Consider the following 26,584-nt stretch of genomic DNA (forward strand, 5'->3'; position numbering starts at 1 on the left):
TCCTTCTCTCTGCAACAAGAAAAAAAAAGCCATTTACAGGTATTTTTTTTTTGATCCGCATATTTATTTATCTCCCCTCCCCAACAGTTTGTTTACAAGTATTAAAGTTGTAATTGGGAGCTGCCAAGACACATCTGGGTTTGTGTTTCTTTGTGTTAGGGGTGATGTGCAACTAATTAAAGGCAGACTGGCAGCGTCTGCAAATTCTAAGGCTCCCCAAATAAAAAGAGACTGGTAAGTGATTGTTCTTTCTCTTTCTCTGGCTTTTCGCTCTTAAATGTTTGCTGTCCGTTGGGATTGTAAAAGTAGATTATTAATGCTGGACTCCAGCAATAAAAGGTGTCGCTGTATTAATTTATTAATTAATCTGCACCCGCCCCTCCTCCTGAATGTTAAATATGACCTTTGATCTCTATGTCTCTGGTAGACCAGACATACAGTATTAGACATGTACAGTCACATTGTTTAAAGGCAAACCAGGATCATGAAGTATGAATGTCTAATTTTGCTTTGGATATGACTATAGTTATTTGTGCGTTTTATTTTGCTTTTTAAAGAAAATCCAAACAATAGCTGTGGCTTAGGTACCTTTTTCATGCTCCAGAGATGCATTGATTAAACAATAATGACCTGGATCCTGGGCACAGTCATTTTCTACAGTTTCTGGTGGCATTAAACCTTGAGGGAGGAAGGGGGAGGTGATAGCAATTTTAAAAAAAAAGGAAGAAAGAAAAAAAAAAGCAAGGGAAGCTTCTGTTTGGAAACACCATGCTAATACTCTGAAAAAAGGATATTAAATTATTTCTTTATTTGGAACAAGGTCAAAAGATAAATGTTGGAATTTTTCCCTCCACTCAATGTGATGATATCTAATGCATGGCTGGCTTAACTAGTTTTTACTAAGTAGCAGTTATTATGGTGTTGCAGTTATAATGTGATTCACAGAAACTGACGCTATATGCATATTCTTGCTGTGTCTTCCCCCACCTCCTTCCAAGCATCAAGAATATTTAGCCAGGAGCATTTTGGGGGCACCCTTTGTATTGCCATCAGAGCTCTGAAGGGAGCAGTTTTTCCTAATGTGAAACCACAGAGGTGGTTCCAGAGTGATTAGGGACTTGCTGTGATTGAAAGATGCCTGCTAGCTCCTAATCCAGCCTGGGGTGAGGTTCCTTATCTTGATTTACTTTGCCTAATGGGGATTTGTTTACATAAACCCCTCTTTTTAGGGCACCTCATCAGCAGGTCTTGAAGTTTTTGCACTTGGAGTTTGAGCATAAATGGTTCATTAATCTAATTATAAGCATAATTACTATAATTGATATCCATTTTGAACTGAATATTTGAGACTGAGACTACTGGGCCCCATTTAGAATTCCCTAAACTCCACATTCTAGAGCAATATGTGGGCTCCAAGAGATGTCACAAAAAGATATTCTGGTCTAAAAAAAGCCCTGTAAACAAAGAAACTGTGTTTTGTTTTGTTTTTTTAGGTTAATATACACTTTATACCTTTGCTTTTCTTCTTAAAAGGCTGTGGTCTGCCTCTCCTTCTGTAATAAACAACTAAAATACCTCTTCCTAAAGCATAATAATGGTCTGTAAGCAAAGAGATGAATGCAAATACCCAGTTAACACTAAACTTTCCTCTTAAAAGGAGCAAAGAAAAAACATCATTGTAATGGTCACTTCTTCAGGTAAACAACACCTTAAGAGATACCCCTTCCCCCATTCCATGTACTTAATGTAAAAACCCGTCACTGTGAGATCCTTAAAAAAAAAAAAAGTCCCATGTTTTCTTCTTGTCTTCAGAAGAGACAGGAATACCCATAAGGAATTATTGGGAATATTCTTACAGAGGCTGCAGGCACTTGGTTCAAAATCCGTGAAATTATTTGTGTTATTGAATTTTTTCTCTAGTCCATCTTTCTTTTCTCTCTCTTTTTATTCTTATTTTAAGCAAGTAGAACACCATCCTCTTACCCCCACCAAGCCCCACCACCAAATGGCTTGTACAATTGAGACCTGTCCTTGGTCCTTTGAATTAAGACCCTAACAGAGCCAGCTGTGCTGGGATTCAAACTAATGACCGCAGACACAGAAGGACACTGTGGCAGCTGGTAGTTCTTTTTTTTTTTTTTCTCCCTGCCTCTTTAGTTCAGATTGTATGTGGGCAGTCTCTTAGCTCTCAGTTGTATTGTGTTTGCTTACAGTTTATACTCGGCTGTATTGTAGACTTTCTCTGTACTTCATTTGCTAATTTCCTGTTCATTTTCTTCATAGAGCCATTGCTGTTTTCTACTTTACAGCATTTGCATGCCCAGGCAGCACTTGTTCACACATTTCATAATGTTTAAATGCCCTCTGCTTATAGGTAGTATCGCCCTCCCACCCCTGATTTGCATGTCTTTAGCACTCCAATTGCCCTTTTCCCTCGGCATTTGTCACCCCCGTCTTTCCTTGGGTATCCTGGCTATTAATACATTTTCTCAGGAGGGTTATAAGAATAGGGGGGAGGAGCTGTGGTGTGCTGGAGGGAGGGAGGGAACGGGGTTGGGAAGGTGGGAGGGGGGTCATGTCTTGATGATTGTTATGCAAACGACCTGACGGAGAATGTGGGAGCTTTCAGTGTCTGGCGTGGTCGTGAGAGAGGCTGTTTATTTATTTTTAATCTTTTCCCTCGTGCAGCTCGTTGGAATGACTTTCTTTATTTTAGTTGTAACAGTTGGAGGATAATGCAAACGAAGACGCTGCCTGGGAATTCACCGTCTGTGGAAATGCGCCCCAGAGAGGAATAAAGCAGTCCTCCTCACCTTGCTCTCCCCACCCGGACCCACTTTCCCCTCCCGCCTCGGCCCCCACCCCAACACCACCATCACCCCCTTCCCTCCCCCCCATCTTTCCCCCTTTCCCACCCAGGTGTCGGACCAGGCGGTCCCCACTTCCACCCTGCACCCCTTCTTCCCCCCCTGCACCATGAACACCAATGTCTGCGTGGAGCCCGGGCCGAGCCCGGAGGCCCCGGGCTTGCCCAAGGAAAGCCACCTGCCCGAGGGGGCCCTGAACAGCCTTGTGGATTACAACTCGGAGATGGAGCGCTACCGCTCGTTTGCCACCTCCTTCTACAAGACCAACGGGGGCGCCTTCCCGCAGGCAGCCAAGATCGCGCGCATCACCACCCCCATCTTCCCTAGCAGCGCCGCCGCCGCTGCGGCCGCCGCGCGCATCGGCATGTCCCCCTGGAACTGCGACAACGCGGCCACCGCTGCCGCCACCGCCATGCTCTGGGGCAGCGGCGGAGGCGGGGGCGGCGGCGGAGGGGGCGGCGGGGGCGGGGGAGGCGGGGGCAGCAGGAAATCCTCCTCTGCCGCCGCCTCCTCCTCCACCTCCTCCTCGGCGATCCTCCCCGCCGGCGGTGGCGGTGGCGGCGGCGGTGGCGGCGGCGGAGGAGGCGGTGGTGGCGGCGGCGGTGGCGGCGGCGGCGGCAGCAGCAGGACCAGCATGCACCACCGAAACGACTCCCAGAGGCTGGGGAAAGCTGGCTGCCCGCCAGAGCCGTCGTTGCAAATGGCAAATACTAATTTCCTCTCCACCTTATCCCCTGAACACTGCAGACCTTTGGCAGGGGAATGCATGAACAAGCTCAAATGCGGCGCTGCTGAAGCAGAGATAATGAATCTCCCCGAGCGCGTGGGGACTTTTTCCGCTATCCCGGCTTTAGGGGGCATCTCATTACCTCCAGGGGTCATCGTCATGACAGCCCTTCACTCCCCCGCAGCAGCCTCAGCAGCCGTCACAGACAGTGCGTTTCAAATTGCCAATCTGGCAGACTGCCCGCAGAATCATTCCTCCTCCTCCTCGTCCTCCTCAGGGGGAGCTGGCGGAGCCAACCCAGCCAAGAAGAAGAGGAAAAGGTGTGGGGTCTGCGTGCCCTGCAAAAGGCTCATCAACTGTGGCGTCTGCAGCAGTTGCAGGAACCGCAAAACGGGACACCAGATCTGCAAATTTAGAAAATGTGAAGAGCTAAAGAAAAAACCTGGCACTTCGCTAGAGGTCAGAGGAGATGATTTCTTGTTTCCCAGTCTACCCCCCTCCCTCCTTACTCCCCTCCCCTCTCCCCTTCAGGGCTTCTTGTCTGGCTTCAAGATGCAGTACCCCCTTCCTGAAGCGTCATTCAGGCTGTAAGATACCGTTGTAGGTGGTGTGCGGAGGTCATGGCCTCTCCTCCACCCTCCCCAGCTGCACTTCGTGTGGAACCGCCCTCCAGATGGGGAGGGCGCTCCTCCTTTTTATCTCTGGGGACAAACTAATGTAATTGGTTTGAAAAATCAGAAGTTTCACATTCAATATGGTCAAAAATTTCCCTTGGTGGTTTAAAATGCTCCCCTCCCCTTATGCTTATTTTTAAAGATATCTCTGCCCAAAAGATGGAGCACCTCACATTTTATATACTTTTACTGGCCAAGGAAGGCTTATTAGCAGCCCAATTGTTACAGCAAGGACACAGTTTATGGCACACAAGCCTATGTGCCCATTCAAAAAACACACACAGACACACACAGTAATCACTGACGCTGCAATGCCGGGATTCTGAAGGGGATTTTCTGTCCCCTTCTAGAACAGTTTTTCTCTTCATCATGACACATTGTTTCTGTTTCCCATTTAATTTTCTGCATGCCTAGTATTTTTTTTTCTAAGAAAGCAGCAATAGTATAGAAAGCTGAACACTACCTGCAATTTTTAAGGAGATGTAGTGTTAGAATAAAGGGATGCAATTAGTTCACGTAATGCAGGTGATAGTGATTTTATTTAAGAATTGTTTTACATAGTTTCAGAAACGAATGACTCCTAAAACTCAGTTACCCCCCAAAATTAGTGCTTTGGGTTCTGCATTGGACAAAGTAACCATTTTGTGCTCATGAGTTGTCGTGTACACTAAACACAGTTTGGGTTGATACAATATATGGTCATTAATAGTTTCCTATGCCTATAAGTCCTTAAAAGAGACAGTGTACCAGTTATCACTAAAGTAATTGTTAAATTAGGCTTTGAATGCTGTTAAATACAAACAGTGATGTGTTTGGTGGAAATTTCATTTGGTAATCTGACCAAAACAAGGGAGAAAATGGAAAAAACGCAGGTAAATAGTTTGGGTGGTATTTTTGGCAAAGAAATATGGGCAAATAATCCTAATTAGCTTCTTGGTAAATTTCACAGAGTGGATAGCTAGGCAGATGCTCATGGTACATGAGAACATAGGTGGAGGCTTTAGCCTTGGGGAGTATTGTTTGGGCTGGATTGTGGGCAGATAGTGGCTCTCACGAGTTGTCGTCAGAGGGGCACCTGCACATTCTTTTAAAAAATTGTGAGCACTGCTTAAAATCCTTTTCTCCATGTAGGACTGGTCTTTAAAAGAATAAAAGAGAAGAGTTGGAGATCTTTCTTTCAGGTTTGAAACAAACAAAATACAGATTTCTCTTTAAAAAGCTTTATTAATATAAATCAAAGCAAAAAGTGCTTTGAGATTCCAAAAAACAAAATCAGAGTATGTTGGTAACATTGTTGTTTGTGTTTTCATCAAAATATTGCATTTATTCCTCTTTATGAGAAAATCATCTCTTTGTTGAAAATTTGAGTTTAGAGGGGTTTATTACATTTCCTCTGGCAACTCTTTTTAAGCAGAGATGATTGCAATTATGAAATGCAGGTCCGTGCATTTTCTGAGGTGGCACAGATTAGTATTTATGTTGTGAATACTCTTTTTCTGGATTAATTTACTGTAACTTCTCTGGGTCTCTAAGGCCCATGGGAAATGAAAACTCAGTTCATCCTGAAATTTTCTATCAATACCCAGTTCATAAGTATTACATGGCTTTTATTTTTCCTCTTGAACTATATATTGTTATTGCTAGTAATCCTCCTCTTTAGGTAGACCTGTGGTACTGGGCCCAATTTAGGGTATATAGTCAATAGGACCACTGAGTAATTCTGACTTATTTAGTAAATAACCACTGGAGGAACTTACTGTGAGTGGCAATAGGCTTTTTTTTTTTGTACAGGTTTCTATGCTGATTCATCAGTCTAAACAAGTTTTGTGAATTTCCTTTTTCTTCCTTTTGATAGCTTTCCCACAAACTTGTGATGTTTATATTCCTTGGGCATTTTGATCACATGTGATTACATAGTACTGCTTTTTCATATTTTTAAAAATCCATTTGCTCTAAAGTTATGTTGCTCTTCAAAAGGTGGGGCGTGAATGAGAGGGCAGACAAACTTCCCTCTTTGTAGAACTCTCTGAAGATGGTTTCCTTACCACATGCTCTTCCCACCACATATTGGGCTGTAGTTCAAGGCTAAGATTATGAGTGGATTGCTCTTTGCCAGAAAGAAAGCAAAAGGAGTTGTGAGGTTTTGGTTTGCTTCTTTAATTGACAAAGATTCTATCTAGATCATTCATAAAAGGCAGTGGTGGCATGATTGCCCTAAGTACATGTGTAACCACCCAGTTAGGGTTGCAGGAGACCAGGTGGCCATGTGTCCGAGTGACAAGGTTGATCTGACTGAGCCGAAGCTGGAACAGTGGTTGTGGCATGGTGAAAAGTCCTCCTGCTGACCTGCTTCCATCTCTAATTTGGTTGCTGCAGTTTCTCATCATCTGTGGAGGTGTTTTAGAGACTGGCCAGAGGCTCAGGCTGAGGAGAGGGATTTGGGGATTCACCATGGCTATTACCTGTGGATTTCAGGCAGTAGCTAGTATTTCCTGCTTTGAATTATTGGTACCAATTACTATCTGTGTCATAATCATTACATATATTCTTATTTATCACGTCAAACCTCCTGTGCACTTCTTGTATTTGACTCATTATCATTCTAGAGATTGCAGGTTGAATCAGATTTTCAGGGTGAGTGAGATGAAATTAAGATACACTCACGTGGTTTTGTTGGTATTCTTGCCCATATGTTTTAAAGTCTACCATTCAGCATTCTTTTTAAAACTGCTGGACTGACTTACACATTTTCTACTTAGTCTCCTGTTAAGAGCATCTTCATGCTTCAGAACTATGTCTATAGCCACCCCTTAATACATTCCGTATGATAACAATACACATAAAACTAACTTGGTCTTTGTATGATATTGTGCACTATATGTTTGCACATAATACTATTCATTTAGTCAGTTACCATATTTAAAAAATCACCCATGATTAATTATTCAAATCAGTTATTACAAATGCTGTATGCCACTAATGTGACAAAACTTACCTTGAAAACTGGTATCCTAACTGACCCACATTCCCAGCTAGCTTGAGAAACATGTGATTCTATATTATGATAATAAGTTACATAATAGCAGTTTGTGTCATACAAAGGTAATCTTCACTTTTCATATTCACAGCAGTTCTATTCCTGATATGAAGATCTAACTTTTTAAAATATCCCAACCTGCTCTGTATGGCTCAAGGGATAAAACTGTCCCATGGGCAACCCTAGCCTCTGAGGCCCTGAACATTGTTCAGGTGACATGATTGATCTCTGTGGGACAGCATTAGAGACCACACAGATCTGGTTTCTCTCCCATTAGCTGATTTATGGAATTACATTAGTGAGCAAGGCCTCGGGAGATTTCCCTGCCCCGACTCTTGGCACTGCTGTGAGCTACACACTGCCTGTGTGCGGACCTTCCGTGTGTTGGTGCAGGGACTGGTAAGGGCCATGTTATAATGAACACACTGAGAAACTGTAAGGTCAGGGAACAGGACAATTCCATTCTCTCTGTTTTCTCTCTTTAAAATTTATACACCGAATGTACAGCCGGCAATAAATTTGCACAAGTTGGGTTGAACTTCTAAGGGGTTTGGTGGAAAACATCTAGATACTGACCCAAACTTAATAACTAGGAATGTTTTAGGGGAAGAGGGACACATTTGATATATACGCTGCTAAGGTCTAAGAGTCCCAAACACATACATGGTGGTCGAAAAATTCTGAGCAAAGCATTATGTGCAGTTGTGTGGGAAGATGGCATCAGCTTCCTGAAGAAATTTATTTGTAGATAATAGAAAAATAGGTGTGTCACTCAGAATCTGTGTAGTTAAGTAATAGAACCAGTCAATAATTGAACATGTCATAAGCTTTTGAACTTTGGTGACTTAAAAGATTTCATAGATAAAATACAAATGTTTTACATTATAAATTGAAACACGTACTAACTTATCATTTTACATCATAATTTTAAAAATGAGTTTTCAATTTTCAGTTTCAAGAATCAAAAACATGCCAGTATAAAAATTAAAATGTGTGCTTTCATCTAAAAACACAAATGTATAACAATTAAAGGGAAAGCGGAAAGCTTTCAGTATATTCAAAAATAGTATATTAACATGAGAATGTAATAATGAAATAGTGTTGGAAAAAATACTGAATTTCATAAATAATAAGAAAAACACAGAAAATTTCATCTTCAACTAAAGTCACAAAATAGATTTATCTATAGCCACAATATCAGACTATAATACAAGTTCAATAAAATTCTCTTCCCATCACCAGATTTAATATAAGATAGTTGTTCTTAAAAGAACCATACATTTTTTATGATTCTTATTTGAAAATAATACCTTCCCCTGTCCAAATGTCATTTCAGTTATCAACAGTCTTTTGATTGTTAATGAGGAATAGTGAAATAAAAGCAATTAAGATCCACTTGTAAATTATCCTATATGAATGGTGGTTTGACATTCAGCCACAATCAAACAAAATACAATCAGAAAGTCGATCAGAATAAATAACACTAACAAACTATAGACTTTAAAAACATTTGGGTATTTTAAATAAAAATGATATCTCGTGATGAGGGAAATAGAAGTTACTTGATTGTTGAACTCTGTAATGAATTGATTACTGTACTGCTCCATGTTTTGCTTAGGCTTAGCCGACTGTTTACCTGGGTGTTCTAGGTAAGAGTTTTGTACAGTCAGACTTACAGACTGATAAAACAGAACAATTTTAAAAAGTCTGTAAGACTAAAAATGGAAATGTGTACAAAAAGAATAGGCATTTCATCCATATTCGTCCTGCTTGACTAGATTGGAGACCAAACCTCTATGTTGGGGTGACCCTGGACACACTGCTGGGCTATTCTTTACAGATACAAGAGTAAAACCTAAAACTATTTGAGTATTCCCCAGAAGTCAGTCGCGGGTTTCATAAACTGAAGCAGTAGTTGGTGCTCTTAGAGCTTCAGTTAACTCAATAGGTCAAATTGTCTGAATATGTAGTTCACTTTTACCAGTTCCCTTGTAATCCACTTTTTAAGCATAATAAAATATCCTACTCACCAATAAATGTCACAAGGGCAGATCTGTTTCCATTTCTGACATTTGTTTTTACTCACATGATACACAATACTAAAAACTCATGTATTCATCATATAAAATATCTAATTATAGATTAAATTCATGATTTATTGGAAGTCTCATGTAAATGTAAAAGTTAGAGAAAGAATGACTTCTCTTTTACCTTTCCTCTTATTTTTAGATTGGTTTCAAAAGGCAAAATGAACCCAAAGTAATGGCAAAATCTTTCATTTTTATAAGTGGGATTTTCAGTCAATCATTAGGAAGGGAGATGACCTGACTGGAGAAGCTGAGCACTCCAGAAAATAGCATTTTTTTTTTAACAAAAACTTGTTTTCAGAAGTTTTTTTTTATCAGTGGGGATTTTGAAGATGTTGCACATGTGCAGTTTTGTTCTTTCACTTGTGCCACGGTGGTTCTGCTCCTTCCTGATGTGCTTCTTCATCCAGCATTGTGCTCTGAACTTTCGGCAGTTTAGAGTCTTGGTGGGGGGCGGCGCATGGGTGGTTCTGTCCTTCAGTCATATCTTGTTCCATCACATGCAAACACCTGTGCGGAAATGGAATTATTCTGCAGGGTAATCGAAAAGACTCCGTGCGTTCAGCATCATGTGTTTTCCATTGTTTATTGAGTTATGTTGCACCATACTTCAGATGCGACAGCCATTTAATAATGTTGAAGACTCAGCTCTGCAGGTGCTAAAAGGATCCCAACAGGCTTGTTAACTTCTACTCCAAAACATTCCGAGGAATATTTTTTCCTCTGTAAAGCTTTGGGGCTTTCTCTTAATTTATTTTAAGAGCATAAGATCCATAGTCAGGTATGAGAGGGAACCCGTTAAATTTTTTTCGTTTTTCTATTTTTTAATATGTAACCTTCCTACTTCACAGTACATTTTTATTAAAAGAAAATGGCAAGGCAAAAAATCACTTTTCAAAAAACTAATACTAAAGATACATTCCTTTGACTAACATATACCAAATATAAATTATAATGAGAAAATATACCACTAGTTTCTTGGATCTTTATTTAGAATTAAAAATTATATTTGGGCCATGTGGCCACATGTAGATGATGGGTGGTAGGAAGAGCCACCAGGGTCAAGTAACTTACCACTTGAGCAGTATCATATACATCAGTGTGACTTCTGTGACTTTACTTACTCATCTGTAAAATGGGGTAATGATATCAACCTGCTTTGCAAAATTTTTATATTGTGTGTAGGATATGTTCTTTCCATACTCAAAAAATCTATGAAATTTCTTGTTTCTATTTTAGTCATCATTAACTAATAGAGTAGAAAACAATTATATTTAGAGATAATTCAGTGCAACAACAGGTTACTCAGAGTAGTTCGAAATTGAAGTCCACGTAGGCTGTTTTGTGACTTGAATTGTCTGAGTGTTTATATTAGTCATCCAGTTTACCAAAGATCTGGCTTGATTTCACGTAGAAAGAGATAAACTTGATGAATAAGTTTTTCTGCGTTTATAGTTCTCAAACGCCCAGGAAAACTGTAAAATTACCTCAGATAGTCAGTCAGTGTGGGTGTGGTGAGAGGCAAGGTAGACATTGTATCACTCTGTCTTTCCCACCAATGGACACCACCACCATGAATTTACTTTTTAATAGATTGTGTGTGAGTGTGTGTGTGTGTTTCTCTTTACTAACTCGGTGCCTTCATTTTGCAACTATTTTCTTTATTTGAACACACCCAGGGAATTATTCTACATGTGAATCAGTGGCTTTAAAAAAATCATTGTAAGGAATAAATGGTTAAATGCTCATCATGAATTCTAGTTGGAGAACATATTCAGCAAATACTGAAATAGTGTGGAGTTACTTTTGTTTTGGAAGATAGGTGTGTGCATGTGTTGGGGGAGAGATAAACAGACATACATATTGAGATAAAAAGTGAATGAAGCAACTATGAAGAGCTTTCTTCTTTTCTTTCAATAAGAAAGTATTTATGAAATGAAGAAAGTTAATGAACAATAATAGAAAAGGATGATGGTTTTTTAAGAGAAAACTGTGATAAATAAGCCCTGAAATATTTGGAATACTGACCGAGACCGCATTAAAAAGGAGAAAGGAATATTCAAACCAGGAAGCAAGGTAGTACATACTGTGTTTAGAAGGAATATTGTCAACGTAAGATACAGAAGTTTTGCAGAGAATGCAAACTATAAGAAGAATGGAGATTTTCATGACTTGACTCAGTACATTTGATTTGGGAATCAGAGTGAAGGCTCGAGTTCAGTGGAGTGGCAGCAGAATTAGAGACAAGGCAGCACTGTGTTATAGCTGACATTATTTTTACCTGTGCATTTGAAACATTTAGTAGAATGATTCTGAAGGGTAACCAAAAGTGTAACCCATACATCCAATAAGGGTGGGAAGTGGGGTCCCATTTGGATCTCATTTACATCCTAATACCTACATTCATATTTCCAAAGTGAAGAAAGTGTCAGAATGTGGGGAAAACTGTGCTGAAAATGCTATTTCTTGCTCAAGGACCTTAAAAATAATACCTGGATGATTGATAAATCAAAGCAATAAAATCAAGTAGGATGAGAAGAGCAAGGGATATACATTCCCTTCAAGAAGAGTCGTGGGCACTTCTGTGTATTTCAGCAAATCTGCCAAATTCCGGAGAAGGTATATTTTTCCCCAAAACTTTACATAGTGAGAAGAGATGAAATAATTTTAAAAAACATAATGGATTATATAAATTTAATTGTGTGGATATGATGATTCTGAGTGAGGATGAATTAGTGGCAGATAAATAACTTTTGTGGAGAGACTTATCTGTGGAACTTTTCCTGTTTATAGGTTGAATGAGGTCAGTGGATATTTTAATGGACTCAAGAATAAGCAGAAGAGATAAGATTCTCAGTTCTATGTAAATGGATGAGAAGTGAGAAGATGTGGAATCTCCCAATAAATCTTGAATACTTTGTATGCTCTAATTTTCATTCATGAAAAACAAAATAGAGACCACTGGCTTTCTCTGCCCCAAAGGAAATATACAGAATACTGGATATCCTGTGTAAGGCTGCTATATAGAGGGTTCATCTCATTATGAAGTGCAGCGGTTTTGGACTTTCTTCATGTTATTCACATGGCATTGAGCTGTGTTTTTTTCAGACTTCAGGAGACAGCACATTAGGGCTCCATGAAACCAATGTGTTGGCTTACCACCAGGATTTTTACAAAGTAGTCTAGAGTAGAGTGGAACAGAAAATAGGAGTGTATCACATATAGTAAGAGTACGTATTGTTAAACTTCTGTTTCAGTTACATATGTATCCATAAATATATGTGTATGCATGTACTAGGCTGCTATGTCAAATGTGTTCCTAACTGTTGGTTGCAGTAAAAAACATTTGAAAACCACTAGTTTGATAGCAACAACACAATTGAACATGTCTGTAGTGAGGAAAGAAATTATATATGTAAGTGGAAAAATGTTAAGCTAAAGAGTAACATTTAAAGGTGTTTCTATAAATAATGTCTTTACTGTTCTAGGCAGATCTATGCCTTTTGTGTGTACTCATGAATACATGATATGTTACTAAACATGTGGTAAACTGTCAGTCAGTAGTTGGATTGAACAAAACTTTAGGAAGGGACTGTTAATCTCTAAGACATTCAGTTAGTGTTGTGGATACTAACACACACAAACACGTGCACACACCTGGGCACACATGCACACGCATCCTGGCTTAAGGAATTTCATTTTTTCTTTATTCCTAAGTGGTTCTTTTCAATATCCATGTAATTTCCTAACTCTATATCTGTTGCATCCAAGATACTTGTTTCCAACTTAAGATCTTAATTCTCAGTCCAAGAAATGGGCACACTTAAAATTATATGATAGAAATTTTAGAAATCTTTGTAGCATCTCACCCCTATTCAGAAATCTTGGGATTCCTTGATTCATCAGAACTAAAAAAATACTCTTAGAGTAGAGTATTTTTATCTAGATCTTGATTAGATAAAATAATCTAATTATTTTTATCTATATTTTATCCATCTATTTTTATCTAATCAATGATTACTTGATTCATCCCTGGCGTAGTTCTTCCCCAGATGTAGATAAGAAATACAAACTGCTACCTGTGCCCTGTACTTGGCTACATCAGGTGGTTATACAGTGTAGTACTAAGTTTTCTATTAGTATTCAAAAAATTTGCAAGGACTAAGAAAAATAAGAGTGCTTGCCTTGAACATTTGAACATACTGAGGATCTATAGTATGACTTGTTATTTCAAACATATTTTACAGAGTACTGGAAACCCTTGTTTGACCTGAAGAAGAGAAAGGGCCATATAGAAAGAAGTAAAGAAAAGAAAGATGGAGGGAGGGCGGGAAGGAGGGAAGGAAGGAGGGTGGCAGACGAGGAGGGGCCTATGGCAGACCACAGAGTTATAGATTAAAGGGAAATCATAAAGGGGACTGTTGGCAGGAAGGGTAATTAGGCTCAAGGTTATCTTCTTGAGTGTTGTTTAAATAAGAAATTAATGGAAAAGGTGAGTGTGTCAAAATCTGGGGGAAGAGGCCATGAGTCTGAGTGTAGCTTCACTAGACTATTCCTAGCTTTGTTTCTTTTTATTTACCGTAGTGGATAAACGAGTTTCAGGAGAACCAGCTTTCTTTCTTGTTCTAATTTCTTTTTAAGAGTATTTTTTTAGGTCTGCAATTAGAGATGTAGAAAGGCCAAGATGGGAAAATTAGTGCTCAAAATTAATAATGGGTCTTAGAAAGATATAGTCTATCCAGTGTCCATAAACAACCAGTTGTTCAAAAGTAATGTGATTTTTATTTTTTATATTTTTGTTAGTATGTAACTTTTATTTTTTATTTATTTTTGTGTGTTTTTATTTACTTAACCATTTCCCATTTATTTATTTATTTATTTATTTATTTATTCTTCTTGTTGTTTAAGTGCAGTTGTTTTCATTTTCCCCCAACCACTCTCCCCCCACCCCACCCATCCCTGCCTTCTAACCTTGAACCTACTGTTCATGTGTCCTTTAGAGATGTTCCTTCACAAACCTTCCCCTTCTTTCCCCCGTTCGCCCTCTCCCCACTCCCCTCTGGTTACTGTCAGTTTGTTCTTTATTTCAGTGTCTGTGGTTCTATTTTGCTTGCTTGTNAACCCCACCCATCCCTGCCTTCTAACCTTGAACCTGCTGTTCATGTGTCCTTTAGAGATGTTCCTTCACAAACCTTCCCCTTCTTTCCCCCGTTCGCCCTCTCCCCACTCCCCTCTGGTTACTGTCAGTTTGTTCTTTATTTCAGTGTCTGTGGTTCTATTTTGCTTGCTTGTTTGTTTTGTTGACTAGGTTCCACAAAGTAGTGTAATTTTTAAATGATTGTAATTAAAACTTCCTGAAAAGTATAGAATTACATATATAGAAAAGGCTCCAGAAAAAAAATGACAAAGAATATTAATCATTGCATCTCATAAATCCTATGCCTGAAAAAAGTTCGGCTTAGTAATTTACTTTGCTGGTTAAATCTGTGGAAGTTACTGTGCACAAGATGGAGGGCATGATATTCACAGAAGAAGAGGCAGTTCATGCAAATTCTCTGAGGAGAAACTTGAATCTAAATACTTGAGGTCTTGCTGATGTCAGGGTAGCAGAGAATGCTTAAGAGTTCACATCCCCTTAATGAGGCAGATTAATGACAAAATATTTTTAAAGAGCTAAGTAATGTATAATAACTTGATAAAATTAAATTCTAATAATTGTTGACTTTATACCTTTTACTTTTATCCCAAAGGAGCATTAAGAGAGAGACTAAAAAGTCAAAATGATTGTGAATTTGAACATTCATCTAGATGATGATTGCATTTATTTTTAAAAATTAAAGGAGATACTCTAAAAGCTATATATTATTTTCAGAAGTATAGTTATAACCACGTATATTACTTTGATGATAACATCTAATTGATTCAAATGATTGAAATTTTTTGTAAATGAGACATAAAACATGCTTTGGTTTCCAGATTGGAACTAGCTCAATGGTTGGCTTTTTGTCATAGAAGATTGTGAACCAAGTGAAGTTCAATAGCTACATCCAAATGTTACAGAACTTAGCTTAAGAAAACATTTCTATTAAACTTTTGTCCACTCATTATATAATATAGAAAAATGAACATTAAAAATTCACATATCTAATATAATAAAAGGGAAGCACCATAATTTGAATTGCTTTTATAAATACTAGATGTAACTATTGTATTTTACTTGAATGTAGGTTAGGGGCTATTCAAATCATAGCTTTCATAGTTTAAAAAAGTCACCTCTTAATATTTTTCAGTCCCCTTCTATTTCCTCACAAGTTATATGAATGTTTTTTCTTCTCTTCAGTGACGAGCAAGGCAGTTTCCTGTCTGCTTTAGAATTAACCAGAATTTTCAAAATTGTCCAACCATGTGCTCAGGAAAAAAATGCTCTTGTTTTTCAGTACCTGATTAGCAGTGATCTCACCTACAGGTATTGTTGGATTCAACAGAAATTAATAGAGTCATTTGAGGGGTAGATACAATTACTTAACTTTTGTCTCTGCTGTGTGTGTGTTCAGATTTACTTATAATATAGCCATCTATATTTGTGTAAATATCCATAAATGACATATAAACACAGATAAATAAAATGAACTTTAGGTATTTCAGTTATTCTTGACAACGGATTATTAACCTAAATTTGGTCTTTGAATCCCAATTGCACTTTTAATTTTCTTTCCCACTTACTTTAATACAAAAGGGTAAGAATAATTTATAAAATAATTTTTAAAAATACCCTTTCAATTTGTGTATCACTGAAAATTTTTCCTCTTTTGGCTGGTACCATACTATTAGAATTTCTTTTTATGTTTCCAAGTCCACAAACATTTTAATCACTAAACTACCTATTTATAATACAGCAAATGTACTTATTCATTGGACTGGTGTGGTTTGAAGTATTTTGACCAAAATTAATTGGAATATAATCATATATTGCATTAATCAAGGGACTTGCCTAAATGAAGTAGTTACATTTGATGCTAACACCAAAAGTGGCTTCCTTTTCTGCTCACTTCTTAACCAGTATGAAGCATGATTTAAGCTCTTACTTTCCCTCCTGCCACATCACTCCCCCCCACCCCCCAAATTCCCCTTTTGACTGTTTTCCTAAGGAGCTCTACAACAAGTCATCATGTTGACTTGAGTTAGTAATGGGTAAACTCGTCTTTCCATTTACCAGAGTTAGCGAGGCTTACCCTCTAAAGTCACGCCATCGCCGTCCATGGTGGAGGTGGTAGTGTTCATGTAGGAGGGGCGGGAAGAGGAAGAGCCCTTCTGTCCCCAAGGCCGAAGGAATCTCAAGAGCAACAGGCCCCAGAGAATCGATACTAATGAAAAGGCCATCTCTAGTTTCCCACCATTAATCAGAGAAATCCTGGCCACAAATGTCAATGTGGAAAACAAAAACGTAGAATGCTCCTTATAATCATATTTGAGGCCTCCCAAAATTGGGTCACAAAGTTATTCAGTCACTTACTGGGTGCCTTCCCCCCTTTAAGGAATGGTCTAACATTCCAATTAGTGGTAATATTGCTAGGTATTTTTAGTTTACATTTGGATAATGGCCAAAATAAGATGTGAGTGTACTAAAGTCTTACACAGTTTATATAAGTGAATCTGAATTATGAGAAAGCTTAAACTCTGATATATAGTACTTATTATCTGATATACATATATCACAGCAGGGAAAAAGAGAAAGTAAGTTAGGTATAATTTAAAAAGAGGAAACTGCATACATACATCAGTCTATGTATTTTTAAATTAAGGTATTATTAAAATATAAAATTGTTCTAGTTTATAATAGTAAATTACTGGAGCATGAGATTATCATCTATCATAGATTAATTATCTCTTAAATTTACCAACCTATGCTATACCTATGCTGACTAATAATTCTATTGTAGTTGGTGGACTAAGATTTTTTTTAAATATGCTATTTATAAAGAGGATATAGAAAATATTTCTGCTAAAACCATTTTGGAGAGTCTCTAACATTGATTAAGTATCATTTTAGACCAATTAGTTATTCAACAATTTGTGTTAATGTGCACATGTGTGTGTACTGACATTCATAATATTATATATAATACAGTTTCTACTTCCAAGTAGGTTTTACATTTTGTTAGTAAAATAGTTAACCTATATAACTTCGTATTTTAACATTCTTTGTGAATTAAATAATAAAAAAGTAGTTTATTCCACTCACAGGGGTTCTCTTTCCTTTGCTCATCTAAAACACCACCAAGATTGAAACATATAATCAAACATCTACAAACAAACAATGGTATTTACTATTATCTTTTATCATGTTTTCAGTTACTTTTTATTGCAAAATTCAGTGGTTCATTAAGGTTTCCAAGTTTTAGAGTGAGGAGGCAAATCAAATACAGTGGGTGTTTCCAATGTCAAGGCCTGGGGCAACCAGTTTAAAAACTTAACCGTGGCCCGGCTGGTGTAGCTCAGTGGATTGAGCACGGGCCTGCGAACCAGACAATCGAGGTTCGATTCCCAGTCAGGGCACATGTTTAGGTTGCAGGCCAGTTCCCAGTAGGGGCCAGTTCCCTGCAGGGGATGCACGAGAAGCAACCATACATTGATGTTTCCTTCCTCTCTCCTTCCCTTCCCCTCTAAAGATAAATAAATAAAATATTAAAAAAAAAAACTTAACCGTGGGATCCTCACAGTGAGAACAGTATTTCAGACTAGTTTACAAGAGGGTGTATTGGCTAACCAGTTTCAAATTTCTTTGCTTTGGGGTAGAAAAAAATTATATGTGGTAATCAGAAAATGATTAGATGACTTATGTTTCTTTAATTAACAATAAATGGGATTGGAGAAAATTAGGTTTTGATTGGTGTAAGAGAAATCCCCCAAAATAATGACGTCAGCTTGAAAATCACTGCATTCGATCCATCTTTTTTCACAGTAGGTTTCTAAAGCCTAGAGAAATCACTGAGGTTTTTATTAGAAAGTATATGAGTAAATATTGGAAAGATATATTTAACGTAGACACGGAATTTGGTAATGTCATCGTTATCTCAATTTGTAACTCACGTATTCTGAAGTATATTTTAACCTTGAGTCACTCTTTGAAAACTCACATCTAGCTCTGTTAAAAATGATTCATTTTATTGTGTCTTGAATATGCTACATTTTGCATGTTGTTAGTAGATATGAATAGCCAATCCCATATATCTCCATATCTACAGTTATAGATCTTCCAAATTCACTTTTTAGAAGGTGAGTTCTTATTAGATGATATGTTTTTAATGAGATGTGGAGGCCTGATCAGCCTGAAGGTACCATAGTCCCCGTGACTGCTTAGCAGACACCAAAAAAGAGAAATGTAGGCTTAATCCTTAAAGTGTCAGCTTTTGGGAATCGTATTTATTTTGTTGTTTAATTATATTTCGTTGCAGATTTGATGAAAATCACACTGAAATACATTTCTTCCAGAGACATGGATATGTGTTCGTATTTTAAAAATGTAAATGTACAATGTACTTGGGCATGGATCGTACCATTCTTCTAGTCAAAGAAATACGCTGGCTTTTTAAAGTTATTTAGGAGGGAAACAGAAGGCATTCCTTTAAGCTTGAAGGTCGTTTCATATCTGGCTCATATAGGGATGAATTCTCTGGAACACCATGCTTTGCAGCAGAGCAGGAAGGAGAAACAGGGGCTGCAGGTTTCTTCCCAGGCCTCCTGGGAGCAAGACTGCTGTTCCTCAGTGTGCACACCTGCGTGAGCAGTGAAGGCTGCCTTAAACAATGCTGATCAACTCAATTCTATTCTTTACCTCCCAGCCTCCTTCGCCTCCTTCTCTTCCTGGGGAATCTGGCTTTCCTGTCACTCAGGATAACGATTTCCTGCAAGCATCACTGAGATCCAGAAAGTCACTGTAATCTCATCAAGAGTGTGATTCCCCAGCTGGGACTCTTGAATTTATATAACCTAAAGGTAGCTGGTCAGGGTGCATAATCCCCTAAGTTGGTCTGGGAGCTCCTGCACCATTTGAAATGGAAGTCCTCTGACAAAGATGGCCTCATTAACTGACAAAATTAGAGAAGATATACCCCCAAATTAGTACAAGCAGAAACCTGTAATTTAACCCAATATGTTGCCTGTGAATTTAACCAAATATGTTTCAATGTTGCTTCACCCATCTTGAAAAGAACTTAGTCCAGGCCTAACGTAAATTTCCAGTGAGCCCAGTGGAATTTGGGCACAAGATTGGATATGCGTCCTGCATTTTGTGTGGCCTTTCGGACACCAAGGAGCTTTGTTACTTTTTAACCCTGAAATAAAACTGTTAGAGAACTCTCACTTCAAGTTTCTGGTTGAATGCCTTGAAAATTTGTTCCAATTGATGTGCCAGTGTTTTTTATTTGTTTGTCTTCTCATATTTTAGGTGATTATCCAACAATCATTTTTTATGCTTTACGACCTCACAGATACTACTTTAAGAGAGAAATCATTTTTAAGAGATGCTTCCCTACTTCTCCCTTCCCCTGGAGCAGTAGATTGTCCATATACTTGTATGTGGAGATACATACAGGTTTCAACGTATGCACAATAATATGTACACATCGCAGAGCTATTTTGTGACAGCTCATGTTCATACAGAAAGCCAGCTCTGCTTTTCTCATTGCGTTGTCTAATTTTTGTGCTAACAAGCATTAAGAAGTGCTTGTCTTTTTTTCTCCAATGATCTTTAATCTCAGGTGGCATTTTGTAAAGCTTGTTTTTTCCCTAAATATTACAAATAACATGGAGAATTGGAAAGGGTCACATGCAGAGCAAAACGCTGGTAAAGAAATTTAAAAATGTATCTAAGACATGAGTTCATCTAATTTTTAAAAAATGTACTCCATGTATTTTTGTTTATCTTCATAAACGTATATATTTATCAAGATACAAAATTATGTAAATACATACTTACATTCTTGTTTCCAGTTGGCATCTGAGAGTAAGTTGGCATCTCTGTGTCATATACTGTACATGTAAATGTGGATCTGTATGACTATATATGAACATGTTTATTTTTCATATGTGAATCTTTAATTGCATGGCTATGCTTGATCTAACTGATCTTGTTAAAAATGACTACATTTATATAAGTACGCATACTTAAATAAAATACATGCTTAGTTGGCATCAGGCAGCAAGTTAGCATCTGCTATAAACTTCTAAGTTTTCAATTACTGCTTGTGTGCGTGTGTGTAAAGCATGAATATTAGAGTGACTACATTACTGTTCCCTATTACTTCATATTTTCCTTGAATAATAGTTAAATAATGTAAGAGCATATATAATTATTACATTTATCACTAAAAGTTAATTTGAGAAAGCAGTAAAGGGTTTTTCTTAACAGTCAAGTAGACAGTGGGGATCCAGGTTTGCATAGTGAGCTGAAGGAACAAATAAAATATTAGTCAGATGTGCACCATTTTTATAGGAGCAGAGGACCTTTTTGTTTGTATATTGAGAAAATACTTCACAAGTGAAATATTTTTAGAAATATATACCTATATGCAAATTTGGATTAGATACCATTCGTTCTTAACACATTCATTTTGAAATTTATTGTGTTGACTATGTTGTAAGTACCGATAGTGAACACATTTTCACTCTCCAAAATGGTTATTTTATATATTTAAATTTCAGCCCTGGCTGGTGTAGCTCAGTGGATTGAGCGCGGGCCTGCGAACCAGAAGATCGTGGTTCGATTCCCCGTCAGGGCACATGCCTGGGTTGCGGGCCAGTTCCCAGCAGGGGCCAGTTCCCAGCAGGGGATGCACCAAAAGCAACCATACATTGATATTTCTCTCCTTCTCTCCTTCCCTTCCCTTCTAAAGATAAATAAATTAAAAAAAATAAAAATAAATAAATAAATTTCAGTTTCCCTCACTTAATACACTTTTGTTTTTAGATGACATTGCTACAATAGGACTATGTCAATAAAACAAGTCATGTGTGAGAGATAAATAAAAGCTAATCCCAATTATCAAAAAGTATTTGTAGTAGACTCTTTAATGCATTTTCTGAAATAGGAAATTCAGGTACCATTAACACTCCACAAGAGGTGTGTGTATGTATTCTATACCTACTCAATATTTTGGTAACAGTCAACATCCTTATTAACATACTTATTTGTCCTCAGCAGCCATCTTACAGTCTGCCATCTTACAGTCTGCACAGGTTGGTTGGACTAGTCTGACAAGCAATGAAATTGGCCTCCTTTCATTTACCCATATAATAAAATTTACTCTTAGTTTGTTTCTTATGTACCTTCAATATGTACTCATGTGATTTGCTTTATAAAAGAGAGTGTGGCATGATGAATTGATGTAATGTTAATATATAGGAGAAAATTCAATAGCTTATCTACTACTGAACCCCCCAAAAAACCCCACATAGTAACTATACGCTTTTTATTTAAAGAATTGCTCAAACTTTTAGTGCTAGCTTATTATTTCGTTGGAATATAATAGTATTTTTATGATATAAGATGATAGTTATGCTTCATTGAGTGTCATTGGTTAGATAAGTTTGTTTTATATATGAGACTTTAATTTATTAAAAATGCAGACATACTTTAAACTCGTGATGTATTTTGCCAGTATTGTTCTGATTAGATTATATGTAAGAATGTTTAGCATTAGTAGTTAAGTAATAGAAGTAATATTTATATAATATTTATTGTAGTCCTGTCATAAAAGAAATTCTCCAGAAGGAAGAAAAATCACTTCACTGAATCCTAAACATCAGCCTCACAGAGGATGCGTGTGTGTGGCAGATTCGGATTTTAAGCACCACTCACTGGCTGGGCCTCCCGCTGTGGACTGATAGCGGGAACCGTACCATTTATTCTGATTGCTATCCACGTTTCAGACTGTGTTTCCTCTTTCTTAGACCAATGTGTTTTAATTATATTTAGTAAATTAGCATTCCACTCCATATTCTGATTTTTGTAATGTTCTAAGATTGAACATTTATTTTGTATTAAATCTTGGAATATATGTCATTATGTTGAATCTTGCTGACTAAAAATATTGCTGAAGTATAAAGGAGGAAGTTCTAATTTTATGTTGGCGTAGAAGGAAAGCTTAACTTGTTTTCTTGCTCTTTTTTTATAGAGAACACCTGTTCCCAGCGCTGAAGCATTCCGATGGTTCTTTTAAAGCAGTAGTATATCTTATTTTCAAGGCATTTGGAAGTGAAGGGCAAACTCATGTCTTGTTTTAAGAAACTGCTTAGTCCACCACTGAAGAAAATATCCAGATATTATTTTCATTTTATGTATAGGGGTTTCTTCACAAAAATAAGGAAAAGAAAAGAAAAGAAAAAAAGACATATAAAAATAATCCGGGAGTTTGGGGAATTGGCCAGTCTATTTACTTTCAATACACTGATTCTTTGATGTAATTTAGCTATATTAGTGAAGTTGTCGTCTATTTTGAAAGTGGCTGTAAAAAATAAGTTTGGGTAAACCCCTGCTGTAAAATCCTGTATCTTTGCAAAGTACATATCTATACTTCATTTTCAAATATATGTGTTTCGGTACTGTAAACTGTACAGATAGCAGCTTGTATTTTGTGTGTTTAGACACAAGGAGACAATCACGTCTGAGCATCTATGGAGATTAACAGTTTGTACACAACAGTATGGTTCTGCAAGTTAAATCTGGAGCAATAAATTTTAGCTTTAAATATTTTTTGCCAGTTGTTTCTAGAAGCAGCAACAGCAGTGGCACATTTCACCACGCATCTTTCCGTAGAGACTTGACGCCAAGTTTTGCAAGAAGAAAAGAGGATGATGCATCCAGCAATTACCTGCAGTTGTATTGTTATAGGAGGGGAAGATGTGATGAGAGTTTCAATTAATCTTTTGAGCACTGTATTAGAGTAGTGTTTATGCACTTGCATTGCTTACAAACGAGTTGTACAGAAGGGTGTACCTCCCAGATACTTAGTGTAGTTGACTTGTCTTGGGTTGCACTGTAAGGCGGAGCACTCTGAGTAGGTGGAACATGCAGAATCCGTTGTATAATTTTTTTAAATTGTTTTCTAGGATACAGATTAAAATGTTTCTTAGGGGGAGAAATCCATGACTGAGTCTGGTTTTTTTTTTAAACCAGCCTAGCAAGGGCTGTATATATTTTGGGGGGTTTATTTTTTGCCTTTTTGCGGGGGTAGGAAAAGAAAACAATAAAATGTATCCAAATGTTTTAATCCCATGTATGATATTAAGTGGGTAGTTTTGTTTTAAAATTTGAACACAGCAAGGCTTCTGTGTTGAGGCATAACTAGGTATATTTTTAAGTAAAAAAATACACATATTCATAAAAGTGAGGCTTTTAAGTCTTTTGTTCTCTCATTTTCTCATAGCCTCCCATTTGGACCAGTGGCCCTTCCCCAGGCCTTCGGGGGAATGTTCCCCTTGCTTCCCTTCCCATTCTTGTCACGCAGTGATGCTGGCATGCCTGAGAAGTCTGGACCCTAGTCTATGGAATTCTGTAAATGCAAACAGCGCCCAAGCAAAGGGGCAATGCTTTGTAGGACCTGGGCTACCTTTTCATGCAGGATTTGGTTTTCTTATGGCAGTCAGGGCTCCTAGGGCTGTCCCAGTAGGACAAATATTATTTGTGATGTCATTATGCCTAAGAAGTTTCTTTCTTTTCATTTGGTCAAATGATAGAGACTTTTCAGCCTCAGCAGTGAAACGGAGTTTAGCAAAAACATATAGAGTGTGGAAGTTGCCGATGTTAACTGTCATTTTTTTGGTTCTTCATCCAGTAGCCAGTTATTTTAACCTATGACATCCATTAGCCTTTTGAGAAATCTTAGCAAAAGGGATCATACAAAGGAAAAGAACTTGAGAAGAGAAAGGGTGATGGGAAGGACTGCAAAACTTTAGAAAGACTAGCAGATAAGTAATGTAAAGGCTAGTTGTAGTTTTGAATGGGAAATAATATGACAGATTTTTTAACACGTGGAAGGAGCCTTCTTCATAAGGATTCCGGAGGGAGGCATGGATAAGGTGCTAACAAGTGCCAGTGTGGTAAACAAGTGTGCTTTGACTTGGCCTAGAACGTGAATGCGAGGTCTGCAGTTACCGTGTAGACGCCTTATTCGGACAATTCCTAAACACCTGTCTATTACACCTATCCATGGTTAGAGAAGAGAACCAAGTAACCACAAACTAAGACATGCTGTATATTGGTTTTGAGGTAGCTTTCTACTTGCTGTATATTCGTTTGAGGGTTTCTAGTTAGAATTTCCATGTCAGCTGTGGGCACAGGAGCTATGTGAATTCTTTCTAGTTCACTTTTTATTTTACTTATTTTTAACCAATTTGCTAATTAATTACAAGGAAGTGAAAACTTACTTTCACATTTGAGTGGTCAGCTTGCCTTGCTCTTTGGAAAACGATGATTGTTGTCCCGCAAGTGAAACAGCCTTCGTTCTCTGCGACTGTGATAGGCACACAGTGACATGTGAAGATCTCATAGCAGTGTACGAGAGAGTCTGAAATACATGCTAGTGTTGCATGTCTCGATGTGTTTTTCTTTGCTGGTTTACTTAAAGAACTAATGAATCTGTATATTGTAAAATGTGGTGTTTTACATGTCAATTCAATTTTTAATGAAAGAAAATCTGTTGATTATTAAAATGGAAACGTGTAGCTTTTCTTTAATTCTCGTATATGTTCTTCTTCTTGACATTGTTTTTTTACACTGCCCATTTTTTATGTTTTTGCTGAAACTCTATTTATATAATGTAGGGTGCATATAAAAGTTCTCATTGATGATGATACTCTTTCGGTCTCACTCCCTTTCTTTTTTTTTCTAAGTCTGTGTACTGAGAACTTGTAAAGCATATCATTATAACCCTAAGGAGGTGATTTAAAGGTTTACGTTTTCACAATTTTAAAATGCCAATGAAATGTAACTTTTAAAATTTCTCACTGTATGTTTTTTAGTCAGAACCAAGAAATTCTGATTATATAATGAAATTATAGATCTGGTGGACTATCGATACAATTTAAAAATTACTTATCAGAGAAGCCAAATAAAAGGCTTTGTAAGAGAGGTCTACATACATAGGGGTCTTGATCTGCCTGGGTGTGGACCAGGAGATGCCACAGCCTGTCGGCATTTGGCCCGGGCATGGAAAGTCCCCGGGGCACCATGCACCAGTTTCCTTGTCAGCTGTCACTCAGCACCCTCACTCACATCACGGGAACAGCCTAATGCAAATCTCTTTTCAGGCCTTAAGACGAAAGTGGCTTTCTGATAGATGCCACCTGTCTGCATGCAAGTGGAGGCATGTATACAAGGTAGACATGTATGTGTGCTTGGGAGTGAAAAACAGTGAGTCTTCCTCCACTGGAAGAGTGTATAAAAACATCCCCTGGTTGCTTAATTCCAAATACCCAACTTCCTTCTTCTAAACATGTTTATAGGGAGTAAGAGATGGTGAGCTTCCTGTAAATTAATATTAAGCAATCACTAAAATAAAGTAATATTCCCATTCTTTATTCAGAACCCCTGGCATGTAAATTGTACAATTAACCCTAATGCATATAAAGTCTTTAAGCTGATAGTATCTGGAATCAAATAATGAAAAAAGGAAAGTGGTTAAATGAACACACCATTCAGGGTCAGACATGTTCAGCACAAAGCTGTAGAGGGTCTTTGATCACGGCGATATCAAACAGTTGGTTCTCATGTAACAGCTAAATGTTTCCGATTTTGTTTTTATTACATTTGGCAGTTTCACACTGAGATCTATATTCCTAGTGGATAGAAGACAGCTACTATGTTAGGAGGGTTTGCATTTTCACAACTGCAAGGAAGTCAGAGATGTTTCAGGAACATGAGCCACCAAATGTACTCCTTTCACAGTGCTCTCCTATTCTGAACTGTGCAGTTATCTATTACATTTTCTAATAGATATTTGTGTAAGGTGTATGTATGCTTGTGCAATTATAAAAAAGCAGTTTTGGAAAACAGTGTATTTATTAAAGAAAATTACTTATGGGGCATGTACAAAACTGTAAAAAAAAATTTTAAAAACCCATTTGATTTGCCCAGTAAAGTTGTTTTTGTGAAATTTATGTGTTGTTGAATAAAGGACTTTAGTACTCAAAAA

General features: G+C 37.6%; 1 protein-coding gene across 3 annotated transcripts; it reads left to right on the forward strand.

The window, feature by feature from the left end:
* Window positions 1–26,584, forward strand: CXXC4 (CXXC finger protein 4). 3 transcript variants are annotated; one of them, XM_037031872.1, is made up of 4 exons: window positions 10–39; window positions 160–234; window positions 2,717–4,053; window positions 22,568–26,584. In XM_037031872.1, the coding sequence occupies exons 3-4, from the start codon at window positions 2,977–2,979 to the stop codon at window positions 22,610–22,612; spliced, it is 1,122 nt and encodes a 373-aa protein (XP_036887767.1). In that variant the 5' UTR covers window positions 10–39; window positions 160–234; window positions 2,717–2,976; the 3' UTR covers window positions 22,613–26,584. The 3 variants fall into 3 exon arrangements, with proteins under 3 accessions (XP_036887770.1, XP_036887767.1, XP_036887768.1); XM_037031875.1 differs by lacking the exon at window positions 160–234 and having other exon boundaries at window positions 1–39; XM_037031873.1 differs by lacking the exon at window positions 10–39 and having other exon boundaries at window positions 75–234.

This window comes from Sturnira hondurensis, unplaced genomic scaffold (assembly GCF_014824575.4).
Source record: "Sturnira hondurensis isolate 20B ecotype Veracruz unplaced genomic scaffold, ASM1482457v3 Scaffold0021214, whole genome shotgun sequence".
Classification (NCBI taxonomy): domain Eukaryota; kingdom Metazoa; phylum Chordata; class Mammalia; order Chiroptera; family Phyllostomidae; genus Sturnira; species Sturnira hondurensis.

Bases quoted from the DNA above. Each gene is read 5' to 3' on its own strand.
- CXXC4 (XM_037031875.1), top strand. From the start codon at position 2,977: ATGAACACCAATGTCTGCGTGGAGCCCGGGCCGAGCCCGGAGGCCCCG. The intron at 4,054-22,567 runs GTCAGAGGAGAT...CTTTTTTTATAG, and splicing joins AACCTGGCACTTCGCTAGAG to AGAACACCTGTTCCCAGCGC.